Below are 16,711 nucleotides of genomic sequence, written 5' to 3' on the forward strand. Positions count from 1 at the left end.
ACAGATTATCACGAGTAATGCTAATAACGCTTGAAAAACCTTAACAAGCTGAGAGGTCTGCCTATAGCTCATCTCCCCTAATGTTTGTTTCCCTTTAAGATTATCTCCCCTTTCTAAGTAACATTAATTTGTGGTATGAGCGCATAAAGCACAACTCAAGGCAAGCAGGAACTGAAAAGAAATCTGTTGCATTGACAGCATGATCAATGTCAACAAGGACAACAGGGATGTGGAAGGCAGAAGGAAAACACAAGGCAGGCTGGCAGTTAAGTTGCTGATAGGGAAGAATGAGAGAAAATTACTCCAACAAAACAAGTACCACTTAAAACCCTTTTTATTGCACTCACGCAAAGCTGTCTTGTCTGTGTCGATATGTGTTTTAATCTCATAGCTAGTAAATTTATAAATACTGAAGACATCAGATCGTACTGTGGGGCAAACTGTATCCGCTTCCTTATTCCTCGCTTGTCTGCGTCTGTCCAGATCACTTCCTTCATCAGCGCGCACCAGGGAGCAAAATAGCCTTTTGGGTTTTAGAGAGGCACCACAACTATGCTATGGTGTTTTTTTTTCGTTTTGTTTTTACTCCCACCACTCATACCACGGAGTGGCGCTTCTTTGTTTTTGTGTATAGCACTTAGTTTTTGGCGGTGAATGTTTTTTTGTTTTTTTTTATGCTGTGGAAGCTACGGTTATTGTAACGCGTGGTGGCGCCGAGCCCATTTTTTTTCTTTCTTAATAGTGAAGTGAATCCGTGGACTGCTAATCCTTTTGTTACTCTGTTTTTTTTTTTTCTGTCCCACTGCGCCATCCACGGCTGATCAGCTTGCGCGCGTTACAACACACACACACTCTAAAAAGTGAATTGTTGAAACAATGTAAGATTACAAATTGAATTGTTGACCAACTTAAAAAAAAAATTCAATTGGTAGCACACAATTGAATTAAGTTAATCCAAAGTGAATATATCAAGTTTGATTAATGAGTTTAACTTATTTATATATAAATATATAAATAATATATTAACTTAACTTAATTTATTAACTTTGGATCACTTTTGGATTAATTTAATTCAGCACTTTTTTTTAAAAAAAAATTGCTCATCAATTCAATTTGCAATCATAAATTATTGGTTCAACAATTCTCTTTTTAGATTGGACACAAACCCCACAATGGTCACTGAAATATAAAAACTTGGACAGTATGGCATGAAAACACACTTTTTATCTACATTGCTCTGAGATGGTTCAGATGTACAGTGTGAAAATGTACTAATCTTGCTTCTAAAAAAAGAAGTGGTATGTTATATATTTCATTTAGAAACATTTTTCTTTATCACAAGATACATCTATATTAAAAAAATAATGTAATGGTGAATCTTGAGACAATTACTGCTGATTTAAAAGGAACTCTCCATCTTAAAGCCATTCTGTGCTTTTCCGTTCTTCTCTTGCTCAGTACACAGAACCAGTTTCATTTCATGGCTTGTGGAGGAGACCGGGACTTTGTTGATCTTGGCAAAACTCTGGCTTATGTCCATGAACGTTTTGTTTTTGGTTTCAGGGAGGATGAAAAAGAGGTAGATTGCTGCCACGACACAGACCCCCACAAACACCAGGAAGGCAAACGCCTCCAGGGACTCCTACATAAAACACAAAAGAAAGCATTAAGACAAATTCGGTCATATTTCAATTATTCACAGGTTAAAATTTAAGCCCTAAAAAAGGAATAAAGCAGTGGTTCTTAATCTTGTTTTCCTATGCACATTCACGAAACCCTTCTTTATTGAAAAATAAAAAATATATATTTTTCAAATTCAAGACATACGTTTACTGGTGAACAAAATGAACGGGGAGCGTAGCCTTTTCATCAAATGTGGCTGTCTTCACCTTGAATTTAGAAAGTGTTGTGTTCTTGTATAGCCCATCCCCACGCAGTGTTGCTTCCGATTTGCTAGATAGCTAGTTGTGCTGGACAAGAATTGTTCAACTTAGCATTGCAAATCATGTAGTTATCACTCAACTCGACTCTATATTTATTGAACACTTTAAAATAGCCACCACTGTTTCTTAAGATGGAAACCAGGTGCAGCAGATACAATGGACACAGCAGAGGCCCCAGAATTGAACTCTGTGGAACACCATACATTCCGTTAAACATGAAGATTCATTGTCAAATGATCAATACTGAGCTCTCCCAAGAAAAAAAAAAAAGAGAAAAAAAAAAAAACAAAAAAAAAACATGAAGATTCATATGACATGATATTCGTCCGACCACTTTCTTTTTTGCTCGACATATTTAGTATGAAGTGATTACAATAATAAATAAATCACATGACCTACCATCACAACAGTCACAAGTCTACTACTGAGTGCACCAAATTTCCTGCAGCACAGATAGGTCAAGCAATGTAGCGTGATCAGCTGCAGCCAATAGTCAGGTTTCCATCCAATTGTTTTGAATTTTTTAAGCAAATTTACTAAAAATGCGCAAAACGGACATACCATTTATGCCCGTTTCCATCTGTTCTTCTTTTGTGAATATTGGGTGGGGACTCCGCTGCTGTAGGTAGCGGTATAGCTCATAGAGATGTGATCCACCAGTAATTTAAAAGAAGAAGAAGAAGACCAGGAAGTGACTGCGCTGTGCGATGAGGTCGTATGAGTTTTCTTTTGTAATTCTTGATAAACCATAGAGTTTCTTTGCTGCCGTAATAGTCGCTTTTTAAATTCCAATTTAATTTTAATTGATTTCTGTTTCATCGTACGACATGGCTTTGGGACTACAAACGTACGTGTGCCGTAATATCCGGTCAAAATGTGCGACGTGTATCCGGTCTCGCCAGCGGTTATCCGCAAAATTTGTTTCCATTGCCAAAATGTGCATTTTCCTTTTCTCAGTATGCTTCAAAATCTACACCCTTTTTCGAATTTCTACCGTTTCCATTCAGTTTTATTTTCGCATTTCTTGAAAATTCGTATAAAAATGGGTGGATGGAAACCCAACACTAATGATAGCCAAGCAGGGTGTATCATCACAAATCATTTGAGTCGGGGTTGTGTCTTGACCTCTGCTGAACCCTTGCGACTGACTCACTGAACCCCCGGGGTTCGAAAGAATCCAGGTTAAGAACCACTGTAATAAACCTATATTAATAGGGATGCTTGATATCACTTTTTTTCCAGACTCAACTCTTGAGTAGTCACCAAAAGCCGATACCAAGTACCGACACCGCAAGTATTTTTGCGGTGTTGGTACTTGGTAAAAAATATTATTATTATTATTTTTTAAGTACAATGGCAGATGATTTTAAAGAAATACCATGTATACCATTACCAATATTGCATTTCCCTAAAAATTACATGAAATGAATGAATGGCAAGTTTCTATTCTTCTAATTTCTCATTTCTAGCTCCTGATCGTAAAATGGCTGCCGATACTGGTATTGGCCACCATAGTGAATATGAAATAAGGCTTGATAGCCATACCTGGTATCGTTCCTCACAATTAATTAACAAATAAGACACGTTCATAATTAATTAATTACTTAAGCATCTTTTCGGCTGGTGATAAACACATTCAAAAATGAAAGCTAACCTTCTGACATATTTCACCTCTGTGAGAACTTGTGATTAAAAATTATCTGACACTGAACGGCAGGAAACAACATAATTGCAATACTATGCACACACCTGCTCTAAATAATGACGTCCAAAATAGCCACAGCCACAAAGGACTACTATTTATTGTTATATCACCCCGGCTGATAGCCTCTGACACATTTTTGCCATGTTGAGTGAATTTCATAAGAGCACTAAAAAACATCGTGCGAAGGGCCTGACCCACTTTTCATGTGGCCTCTATGATGTAATGCTCATCTGCAAAGTTAGACGGGGAAAAAAAATTCTGCCTTTCTCTCCCAGCTGTTCTGAGTGATGAGTCATTTTCACACAGGACAACTTTACCCCCACTTGGATTGTGTGGACCCATGTGACAATATCTGATACAGAGGACTGAGTGCAGTGTGGGGTCGCGTTTGCAAACAATGAGGTGCAGACCCATCTGTGTGAAAGCGGATAGGACAGCACAGGGGAAAGTGGAAGCCGACTGTCTAGGACAGCATGTGCAGGGCGGGACAGAACAAGACGAAACCGGACAGGATAGAACTGGATAGGACACACAGGAGGTCCATTCAATCCCCTCGGGACAAATACAAACATATTTGCTCTTCTAAATGCCCATTGTGGGCGGTCAAACTATTTGGTTTCTGGGGCAGCACTTAGTCCTAATCTGTGTTTGAGGTGTACGCTGTCAGTCACTGCAAGGGATTATATGCACGTGAGAGGGCTTTTATAGATTTGCCGCGTCCCAGTGGAAGCCGACTGAAGGACAACGGCTGTGGTGCATGAAAGACTAAAATGAAAAACGGTACAGCAGATGACAGGAGCATCACTGCAAATATCCGCACTGGGCTGTTTAGGGGGTTTTATGGATTATTGCGTTCCTGTCACATCCTCAGAGCATGATAATTGGGAGACGCACAGTCGCTGAGAATCACAGTTATGGATCAGAGATCGTACAGTACAATCATTAGGGACACAAATACAATTGTCACACATAATGAGGATGACGGCTAATTATTCTGCATTCATAGAAAATACGACTCAGACTTGAATAGATGAATAGATGAATCATGCAATGAACTCAGTTTAAAAAGAAAATTATTATTATTAGGTATCATTTTACAGCCACATTTTAATTGTGTCCTTATAATGAGGCTGTGAAATAATCTGCAAATTAAACTTGTGCTATTCATCTATTTAAAATAAACCTTGACGATGCACACGGAATGATTCAGATATGCTGTATTTATGTTATGTTTATGGAAAAAAAGAAAGCAATACATACAAGGTCATACTGTAGATGTATCCTGAAGGACATCCTACGATTTCTTATGACATTTGTGCACTTTATTAAATTGATGTTTATGATAAACCGTATTATTATTGTTGTCTGCCCCGATAAACTTGTGCATGCAAATTAGACAACATATGATTTCTGCAAGAATACCAATACATTATGAATGAAAGCACACAGGTTACAGGGGTTGCTTCACCTAGTGGGAAAGTTGGAAAATTACAGTATAGCTCTGATAAAAATGTATATATTGGAGTTGAAGAAGCTGTGATTTATGTTCCTGTGGTCTTTTGTCCATGGGACCTATGTTCTGCACACATACTACTAATCTCATATAAACTCCTATAATTGCAAGGTAGCATAAGGGATGCAATCCAATCCCATTTACAAGACAAATGAACATTGTTTCAGTGTCCATGTAGACTCTCATTACACTATTTATTTATTTATTTATTTGTATTGAGCTGCAAGCTGCTAACACTCACATATGGCAGCTTTTGTAATGACCGTGATGCTAGCATATCCTACTGGACCCAAGTGGGATATTTGTTTTTGTACATTGTCTTCTTATTGGCTTTCTGACAATTAATAATTGACAACCATGTGCGGGCTCTTTCAAGTTAACTTGCTGGCACGGTTTCATTCAAGACCAACAAACATTACTACTTTTTGTCTTTTTGACTCTCAGTTTTGCCACACAATGCGCATTAAAGAGGCGCAAATTACATATAGACACACACATATCCGTGAACACATACATGCGTATATACTGTGACCCTGAGCAGTATGCAGTGTGAAAAAAAGGCTGCATGCCCATAAAATCCAAGATACTGTAGAAATTGTTTTGATATTTTCAGAGGTTGAAGGGGGCATGAGTAGAAATGTGCATGTGAAAGCAGGTAACTATTCATAGCATTCTTCATTAAGCAACGTTTAGCTTCGGTACATGTACTGTTGTGCTCATATTGTCAATTTGTGGGCCCAGCTGCACTTGATGCACAATATGAACAAAATATTGTAATGTTTCAATGGGGCATTTTTTGACGATCAAAATTTCTGTCAAGTGAAATTTTACATTGGTCAAAAATAACCTCGTAGGTGAACCACACTCAGCAAAATCATTGGAGGTGATATGAGTGATAATATACTGAGTGTGAAATGTGTTTTGCACATGATTGACAGTGTTTGTATTTCAACTTGGGTTTAATTGATTCTATTACTGAGAGAAAAGATCCAAAAATTCTGCTATTGGCTTTTAGGGAGGTTTAAATTAGTAATTCATTCATTATTGTTTGTAAAATGTTTTAATAGTGTTTTAATAGTTTTCAGTTGTGTTGAACTGCATAACTGAGTGGTGTTTTAAGGTAGTGTTTAACTAACTGCGTGCCAAAAATGTAAATAAGATACTGGTCCTGACTCCTGATTTATGTATTTGGAGTGCATGTCAAACCAAAAGTCTTAATTTTGTTTGGATACACAACAATTCAATCAAATAAAACCGAACCAATGTCAAGTTATTTGAAATTTCACTGCCTGACAAATCAAATTCCTCCTCAATTCAGTTTCAGGCCTCAACTAGAAATGTAAATCATTCAAAGCAAGTATATTTACTTCATAGGTCTGTCTCTCTTTTTTCAACAAGTTGAATAGTGAATACAACATGGAAAAAAATCTATTATTTACAGTACCAAAGCTCCAGAAACATTTACCATTACCTCTGTTTAAATACGATTAACTGTTCATCTTTGGCCATTTTGATTAGGAAACTTTCCAGTGTAATAATACTTGGTTGTAATGGTGTTAAAAAAAAATCGATTTGCGATATTACAGCACACAATTCTCGTATCGATTCAATATGCAGCCGAATCGATTTTTAAAGCTAAATTTTTGATGGAAATATTCATTAAAATGTCTTAATTAGAATTAGGATTCACATTTTAAGCATGGACGAATGTTATATTAATGGAACATTAAGCCTTAAAATTTGATTTCAATGCTATTTAAACATGAAACAGATTGCAACCTGTTTGTTAAATACGGTGGACCACAGATATAAGCCTGAAGTAGATTTTCATACAAATCTTACAGTGTACATGTACAAGTTTACTGATTAGTATTTTCAAAATTTGAGTAAAAAAAAAAAAAAATCGCAATAATTTACTTATAGATTCGTATCGGGATTAATCGGTATCAAATCGAATCGTGACCTATGAATCGTGATACAGATCGAATCACAAGCTACTAGGCAATTCACACCCCTACTTGGTTCAGTAAAGTATATTAGGGATACAGTATTTGTTATGAATGAATCACTTTATCAGTCTCTGCTAAAGGAGCAGCGGGCATTTTATGGAGGTGAAAAAAATGCTGATTCAGCAAGGTGCAGGTGTCACATCAGAGGTCAGATTTGGTTTCAGATGTGATCTGGGTGTCTGACCATGCAAAATTTGACGAACCAAAAATAACCTTGCACCACTCCCTCACGCCTAAAGCCATTCCTCACCTTGGTCATGTTTTCTCCCACACTTGTCCCCTCATGCAATTGTATGAGAGAATCACTTTATCTTTGCTTTATGGCTGTATTATCTGTCTAATTGCACACTCATCCATTTTCTCCACTGGGTGACGTCAGCTGTCAACATTTCAGTGAAGTATCCTTCATTGTTATTGTCACATCACTCTGCTTTATTTTAATTTTTTTTATATATTCTTCAGGAGTATATTTCTCCCCGTACACATATTTTAATGTTACCTTTCTTTTTTCTTTTTCTTTTTTTTTTTAATGTGAGAGACACGCACAACAAGGAAAGAATCACCACATCTGTTCATTGGTCAGAGCTTGTTTTGGTGATCTGGTCTTGCGATGATACACTGCTGTGACTGATTTAAAGGCTAAAATTAGGTTCATTGCGGGTGCAACCGAGAACAGAGGCAGACAACACATTGATTTGTCACGACTTTCACTCGGACTGGAAATAAAATAGAATGGATTTTTCTCAATGTGTTCATCTTTCAAGTTTAAATGATTTGAGTTGTTATGTCTCAGAAACTCAATTCACTCAACAACAAGCAAACGTGAAAATGAGATGAGAAAGAATTTACAGGATTTGGAGACTTTTTACCAAGAAGAATGATGAATGACTTCACCACCTGAGGTGTATTAATTTGAGAGGGTGCATGATAGGCTATAGGTGACATTAATGGTGGAAAACATTAAGGAACTATTCATCATGGTCTTTCCAGCATGCCTGCAAACATTTTCTGTATGTAGGCTCACTATAGTGTAAATACGGTATTCTGATAAATATTGCCTTTGTGGAATATGAGTTAAGCAGCAAAATCCACACGGGCGGCCATTTTGCCACTTGTGGTCGACTGAAAATTACATCAGGTAATGACCAATAACGGCTCACCTGTTTTCTGAAGCTGAGCCGTGATTGGTTGTTACCTGAGCCCTGAGCAACTGTGATGTCATTTTCAGTCAACAGCAAGTGGCAAAATGGCCGCCCCCAACTGTAATGTTTCCGAGCTAGAAAAAAACGTTAGCTAACTCCTACCTAACAACATAAGGTGGGACCTACGGTTAAATGCAGCATAATTTAGGTCTGGTAATGATAATTTTGAATGGTACGGTAGCTACTCATTCAAACGAAGTCTGCGCACTGACGCCCATGCAGCTCAATTGAAAAGAGGTGGGATGGATCGGGTGTCACAAGCTATTTTTGGGTAATTTATTTTATAAAATAATATGTTGTTGTGGTTGTTGTTATTATTATCATCATCATCATCATCATCATCATCATCATTATCAGTCCGGGCTTCCTGGGTGGAGTTTGCATGTTCTCCCCGTGCTTGCGTGGGTTTTCTCCGGGTGCTCCGGTTTCCTCCCACATTCTAAAGACATGCATGGCAGGTTAATTGAACACTCTTGTCCATAGGTGTGATTGTGAGTGTGGATGGTTGTTTGTCTGTGTGTGCCCTACAATTGGCTGGCAACCAGTTCAGGGTGTACCCCGCCTACTGCCTGAAGCCAGCTCCAGCGCCCCCTGCGACCCTTGTGAGGACAAGCGGTTCCGAAAATGGATGGATGGGTTGGCAGGGTTACTTTTAAAATCGATTCTATTACAGTTGCAAGTTACCTGCTAAAAATTGTAGTTAGTAACGTAAATCAAGTACCATAATATTAAAGTAAAGTTACTTGATTACTTCAATCTCTCTCTCTCTCTCTCTCTCTCTCTCTCTCTCTCTCTCTCTCTCTCTCTCTCTCTCTCTCTCTCTCTCTCTCTCTCTCTCTCTCTCTCTCTCTCTCTCTCTCTCTCTCTCTCTCTCTCTCTCTCTCTCTCTCTCTCTCTCTCTCTCTCTCTCTCTCTCTCTCTCTCTCTCTCTCTCTCTCTCTGAATACAGTTTTTTAGGTAACGGTGGTACATGTATTGCGTTACTTCCCAAGCCTGATTATTGTTAATGGGATAGACACATCTATTACACAATTCCCTTAACCTTACAAATTGCTAAACACTGAATATATATATATAATTCTTGTGCATCAGACCTACATTTTAAAAATATATGTTTTTGTGTCCTTAACACTCCTTAAAAGGAAAATTGTAAAGTAATAAGTCTTCAAAGTAGTGCATGTGAAAATAGCTTCCCATATAGTAGCAAATGTAGAGTGATGGCTGGAAGTTTGTTTGTTTACTAGGGTAAGAAAAGGCTCCTGGTTCACAGGCACCTCCTTGTTTATTTAGGGTGTTTCTAATAAATCACTGGGACAAGCAGATGTACATGGCAAATCTCTGTGAGCCATGTACTCCAACCCAGCGCAATTGTGAGAGAATCGAAAATGATATACAGTTCCACAGGTCCAGACAAGGACCAATCTCACATTTAGAGTGAATCCTCTGAACAATACACACAGACCTGATTCGGTCTGAGCTGTGACATTAACGTGGCAGATATTGCTGCAAATAACGTTTCCTCACTACCTTTTTGCCTGCAAGTAAACAACATACACTGCGTTGACAAAAGTGTCAGGACAGTGGGTGGTAATAAACAATCACTTCTTTTTGCAGATTTCTCATGTCAAGTGGGACGAGTCGTACTCATCCAAGTATGACTTTATTGATCTTGGTTTGTGCACTGCTGCACTGCCTTTTTCTAGATCTGACCCCACAGTCGAAGCATATAATTGCCCTTAAATGTCTATGTAAATGAATAATTAAGGAATGAAGGTGAACATGCCAAATTCTGATTGCTTAATTATGAGATGTGTCTCAGCTGTGGCCTAATCATAGATGGTAAATGTGGTTTACTTGTATAGAATGTTTCTACCTTCAAGGTATTCAAAACACTTTCAACTCATTCAACAATTCACACAATGATTATGATATATTTTAATTAAGTATCAGGCCGTTTGCACACATTTGTGGCACTGTGCGTAACATGCCTGTGTTGGAACTGGTGATCAAACCCACAACCTTTAGGTTGAGGAGGGGGGGATGTCAAGAAAAGGGACACTCCTTGCCTGGTCTAAATGAGGTTGGTCTGTCTAATTTCTGTTTAAAAAATGTTCAGCATTTTCAATATTTTTAAGATCTTTCAGATATGACTGAATTTGATATAAAAGTGGAAGCCCAAACCTTTCATTTATATTCTAGCTGAAGTGAGCCAACTAAGAGGAGAAGTGTGCCATCTAAGAATTCCGAGAAGCCCTAAATTGAAGAAATACGTACATATCTGGCTACCTGTGCCTTGTTTCATTAAGCACAGCTCTTGTCGCCTAGCAACTACGACAAGTGGTTGAAGAGCGGGACAGCACTTTTCTAACCTTGTGTGAATTTTCAGAGATTGTACTTTGTTGGTCTCTTAGCCAATATAAAGAAATGTAGGAGCAGACAAATATGAATTATTTTATATAAAATAACATAATTTGGCACCATCATGTTTCCTATCCATATATATATATATATATATATTTACACACACACACACACACATACACAGGTACCCTGTTAAGCTGGTTATGAGTTAAGTGTACGAGCAGACCATTAAATGCTTGTTTTTAACTGAAATATCGGGGGCTCTATATTTGGAGACGGGGCAGCTGCCATTAAAAAAAACAACTGGCGCATTAGAACCTTTTCTGGTTTTGTTTGGCAGCCCCTTGCATTCAGTTACATCAAAACCCATGCCGACAGTTCTAACCTTTTCCACCATGTTGGTCAAATGACTCGTATTCCATAACTCCAAACTTTTTTTTTCATCTTGTAAAAAAAAAAAAAAAAACGGGGAGGAGGTAGGCTTTCCATCATATTTGAAAAAAATCTGGTTTTCCCTCAATGGTTCCATGAGCACATTCGAATAGACTTGGGCACCTCTTTTGAAAGTCATAGAATCATTGACATCTTTTCCTGACTGTAACAACTGACAATTTTCCTAATTTATTTTATGATTTATTATTACTGGAGCGGTTCGCAGTCGAGTGTGAAGCAGTTGGGATGAGGATCAGCACCTCCAAATCCGAGACCATGGTCCTCAGTCGGAAAAGGGTGGAGTGCCCTCTTCGGGTCGGGGATGAGATCCTGCCCCAAGTGGAGGAGTTCAAGTATCTTGAGGTCTTGTTCACGAGTGAGGGTAGGTTAGAGCGGGAGATCGACAGGCGGATCGGTGCAGCGTCTGCAGTGATGCGGACGCTGTATCCATCCGTTGTAGTGAAGAAGGAGCTGAGCCGAAAGGCAAAGCTCTCGATTTACCGGTCGATCTACGTTCCTGCCCTCACCTATGGCCACGAGCTGTGGGTCGTGACCGAAAGAACAAGATCCCGGATTCAAGCGGCCGAAATGAGTTTCCTCCGCAGGGTAGCCGGGCTCTCCCTTAGTGATAGTGTGAGAAGCTCGGTCATCCGGGAGGGACTCAGTGTCGAGCCGCTACTCCTCCACGTTTAGAGGAACCAGTTGAGGTGGCTCGGGCATCTGGTTCGGATGCCTCCTGGACGCCTCCCTGGGGAGGTGTTCCGGGCATGTCCTACCGGCGGGAGGCCCCGGGGACGGCTCAGGACATGCTGGAGAGACTACGTCTCTCGGCTGGCCTGGGAACGCCTTGGGGTCCCGTCGGAGGAGCTGGCTGAAGTGGCTGGGGAGAGGGAAGTCTGGGCTTCCCTGCTAAAGCTGCTGCCCCCGCGACCCGACCTCAGATAAGCAGAAGAAGACGGACGGACGGACGGACGGACGGACGGATGGATTTATTATTAATTTGTTAATTTCTTGATTGTGATTTATTTTTATTTTATCAATATTTGGTGTCACTCGCACATTTTGACAGTTGTATAATTGCTAGTGTCCTTCTGTGCAGGGTAAAAAAAAATTGGAAGAAGGTTTCTATGGAAGCAATGTTTTAATGCAATGTTGCTGCATTGAGCCCAAGCCAAAAAAGCCTAAATTTGGTAAAATGCATATACTTTTTTCAAAAATCTATACTTTTGGTCAGTCTACACGTGTGAGTGTTATTTTACAAAATACTCTAAAATACTATATCTTACAAAATATTGACCAATCGAAAGTGTTGAAAATGACTTGCACTCTTTGATGATGCAATTTTAATGGCTGAACAAAGATGTCGTTTTTGGGCTCTCCCGAAAAGTGACTATTTTGGAAGTACAATGTTTCGGCCTAACGGCAGTAATATGTGTTTTGCTTTCTTGATTTACCACACTTAAATGTTTCAGATCATCAAACTAGGTTTTAGCAATCTGAAATGAGGATTTTACTTTATTAAAGCAGAAGTCAAGTCAAAAATTGTCTATGATAATATGTTCTATGCACCCCATTCGGATTAATAGTTCATTTGTGGAATATGTCGACTGAAAATTACTTTACAAGGGGCACAGGTATATATATACAGTATATATATATATATATATATATATATATCTGAGTAACGATAAAGACCGTTTTTAATAATCCATTACACATGGCTGTATGACGAGTGAAGAGATGCAGTGCTATCTCAAATTGTTTCTGTAGAACTACTAACATCGCATCCCAGACAAATGATGCATCTTATGTGTACTGTTTTAGTTTTTAATTCACCTTCATTGAAAATCACAACAGCATGTTAAGCTGTAATGCAGACTCAATACTGCTACATTAAAACAAAAGGCTTAATCTTCAGTTCAGTTTCCTGCCACCAACCCAAACCCAGCAATAAACTTCTTTAATTACCTGCAGTCTCCCAGCCTTGTGTTTTTCATTGATGTCAGGTTAGTTCTGCTCTATCTACAAGGTTAATAAAGTCATCCAATCTTATCCCTGCATGTTAACAAGGCTGCTGGTAAATTTTGCATTATCCATGCTTGTGTTAATAGAAGTTTAATTACACTCATCATGCTGTGGGAAAGAGTGGCTCAACTCATTTGTTTTCAGCACACTATCTCACTGGGAGGCAAGTAAATGTAAACTTTGAAAAATATTTAATGTTCTCGTGGCTCAAATTGTGGCAGAGGTGGTACCATCCTGACTATGATGGGTGACTACCGATACAAGGTTTTGGTGCCAATACCTGTTTTGTTTTTTTAAGGTTGAACGTTATCGGCCATTTCTGAGGGACAATGTGGGACACTCCTCGGCAATGCAGCGGGCCCTACTTATAGGCAGACTCACTGATGGCGTTTTACACATTTCTAGCACATACATCAGGGCTGCAGACTAGCATTTTATGCGAGAATCGCGGTAAATTTCACTGCATTTTCATTATATTACTGATAAATACTACAATGTTTTGGATTCATATTTTTTGTACAAGTGTCTATATACATATGTACATTTACATCTTAAATACTAAAAATATCAAGTTGATGTTTAGACCAGAAGTGCAAGTAAATCAGAAAATGTCACACTCTGCACATGTTTGTGGGTATCAACAAAAGAATTTGCAGTGGTGGCCTATACGTTTTGTGATTATTTCATATTGATCATTTTTATACTGTACAACAGCATTCATGGTTATGATTCATAATAAAACCATTAAAAAGAGCTCATTTATTTGAACACGATATTAATGCTTTAAAGGATAACACAAGTATTACAATATATACACTGTACTGACATTCATGCAATGCACTAGCTCAATTTAGAATATCTTGTTTACTTATTTCCTTCCCCAAACGGTGCAACTGATCATCTGAAGACATAGTTTGCCAGATTAAAACTACTGCATATCACTCACCACTTGAACGTGACTTGGGATGCCGCATCCCTGTTGTCCTCAGACCAGCTACAACTCATCTTTAGCACGCAGTTGCTGCCCGTGTATTATTGGACGGGCTAGGTGAAGATAGCGACATGAGGCTAACAAACAGGCCCGTGTGATGGTCGCGTTTTTTTTTTTTTTTTTGTGGCATCACAACATCCTAGTTATGCCGGCGCAGGTTCAATGGCAAATGTCTTTTGATTCTAAGTGTTGAGCAGAAGTGGGTCAACAATGAAAAAGCAACTATGAGGGTTCAGCGGTTCTGTGGTTTACAACAGTCCGGCAGCCATGAAGGCAATACGGGAGATTTTGTGAGCGACTCCGACAGACTTAATATACATATGAAAGTCCGTGGCTACGGCTGATAGTAGTCTCAAAAGTTTTTTTTAATTTTCAATTATCAGCATTATTATTATTAGGGCACTGATTTTGCGGGATATGACTCCAATAAGCGAAGTGCGCATCTCGACTGCACAGTGCATTATGGGTAGCTGCGTGGTGCATTGTAGGTAAGCTAAACTACCACACGGTCATTGAAAATGAATTGGATCCAATGGAACCGCTGGAAAGTTGCTGTTTTTTTTCTAATGTATTTTAAACATGCATAGCATGTGGTTTACTGGCTGCCATACCCGAAGCTGGAGCCATGACCATTGGCCGGGCGAGCGCCGAGGGAGGCTCCGTGCTGCGGCTGACTGAAAGCTTATTTAAGTGGATGGCCCGGTGTTGTGTCGTCGGCCGCGACCCGCAATTTTATTTTATTTTTTTACTACAATCATTAAAAATTCAGCAAATAGTACAAAATTAAATATTAAATATAGTTCAGCGTTGTTGTAAAACACTTTTATGGTTAGTGTATATACTGTATTTTTATCTTTGTCGATGGCTGGAGCCACCTCTGCCTTGCAACGAGGAAGTGGGCGTGAGCAACAATTGCTCCGTGATGATGGCATGATCTGTTTCTTCTTCGGTACAAAAAAAAAAAAAAGTTTCTTCTTTGGTTGTTACTTCAGGTCTTTACTGTGCACTGCTGTTAATATAGCGCTTCCATAATGTCGCAACGCTGCAATTGCAGTTAAAATACGATGCTGCCGAGCTCAATCAACAGAACCTGAATTTTCTACATAGGAAAAACCCTGGGTATGGCTTTTCAGCATGCTGCCTCATTACATACCATAGTCAAACATTTCCGGTGCACTCAATTCCTTTTTTCTTTTATGTTTGGGGGACTTTTCAAGAGCCCCAAATATAAAAGAAAAAAAACTTTTTCCAGAACCCGCCTGTCCGTCAGAACAATCCACTATGGAGCCGGTGCTGTGGGCCAGTGGGGTGCCTGGTGGACCTGCCGTGCTCCGTTTTACTGCGTTGGGCCGTGTAGGAGTGGGGGGCGCTCCGGGCTCCTGGTGACCCGGCAGGGGTTGTGCCCTGGCGCTGCTGAGGCCTGGGGGGCCCTGGGGGGCCCTGGGGGGCCCTGGGGGGTTGTGCTTGCCCTGTCCTGACCGGGGTCGACGGCTCCCCTCTTTGGTGGAGGTTTTACATGCATACCAGAGCCACCACACCAGCATCTACCGAAAATCAAACACAATCTGCTTCTTCCTCTGGTCGTTGAATCGGTGGAGGCTGATGTCTGTGGATCTCACTCTGCTTCATCTATCCTTCCTTCCTTCCTTTAGTCTTTCCTTTGGTCTCTTGAGGTCTCTCTAATTTGTTGGAGTTTAGATGCTTCTGGGGTTGGTGAAAGATTCTGGTTGGTAAACCTGGGTGTAGTAGGTGGTGTCTGGTTGGTGCTGGATTTCACTTTTCTCTCTTTACTTTGATCCCTCCTCGGGTCTCCTGACAACTTCACGACTGTACCGGGATTCTAAAGTATTCGGTTTAGGTGAAGGGCATGGGATTTTTAATAGGTTTCAGGTGAATTAATGAGCACAAACTCACACACACGCACATATGCACACACGCAAAAAAGAACAATCCACTATGAAACGTTATTTGTTGGCCATTCTAAAATGTTAACACTATGTATTACTCTGAATGTGTTTCATGTGTGTGGGCGTTTCCTCACTTGACCTTATCTAAATTTTCTTAGTGCATGTAAAAGAGCAACAGGTTACTTTCTGTTACTCCTGGGTTGATTGATTGAACCTTATCAAAGCTTTACAATACGCTAAATACAGTCATAAGATATACTAGCAAAGAGAGCAGGGTTGACCTGACCATTGTTAAAGCATTCCTCTGTTTATTTTGACCTTCTAAGTTCTTACTTGTCCCATTCCTATTAGCGTAGTTGGTGTTTTGCTTTTTTAAGTTCCCAATTAGAGAATAAATGTGCACATAATTAGAACCTGTTTGTGTACTGTGAGCGTGTCATTTAACAAGTCAAATTAACCTCTGAGCTGAAAAATGAACTCAAACTATTCAAATGCAAAATCCTTTTGAATGACTGATTGGCCGATAAAACTATCTAAAAAAAACAACGATGTGGTGCTCTGAAAGGCAAGCTTGAGTTTAATCTAAGTACTAAACTCAAGTCTCACCTATTTAGTTAATCAAG

At 39.4% G+C, this 16,711-nt stretch overlaps 1 protein-coding gene across 2 annotated transcripts in view; it reads right to left on the reverse strand.

Moving 5' to 3' along the window:
* Window positions 1-1,206: 1,206 nt before the first annotated feature.
* slc2a9l2 (solute carrier family 2 member 9, like 2) overlaps window positions 1,207-16,711 on the reverse strand; it is a 90,302-nt gene continuing 74,797 nt past the window's right edge. For both annotated transcript variants that reach the window (XM_077572285.1, XM_077572284.1), the window contains exon 13: window positions 1,207-1,642. In XM_077572285.1, the coding sequence (XP_077428411.1) occupies window positions 1,400-1,642 (243 nt within the window). In that variant the 3' untranslated portion in view covers window positions 1,207-1,399. The remainder of the gene's footprint in view (window positions 1,643-16,711) is intronic.

The sequence above is a fragment of the Vanacampus margaritifer genome, chromosome 8 (genome assembly GCF_051991255.1).
Source record: "Vanacampus margaritifer isolate UIUO_Vmar chromosome 8, RoL_Vmar_1.0, whole genome shotgun sequence".
Taxonomy (NCBI): domain Eukaryota; kingdom Metazoa; phylum Chordata; class Actinopteri; order Syngnathiformes; family Syngnathidae; genus Vanacampus; species Vanacampus margaritifer.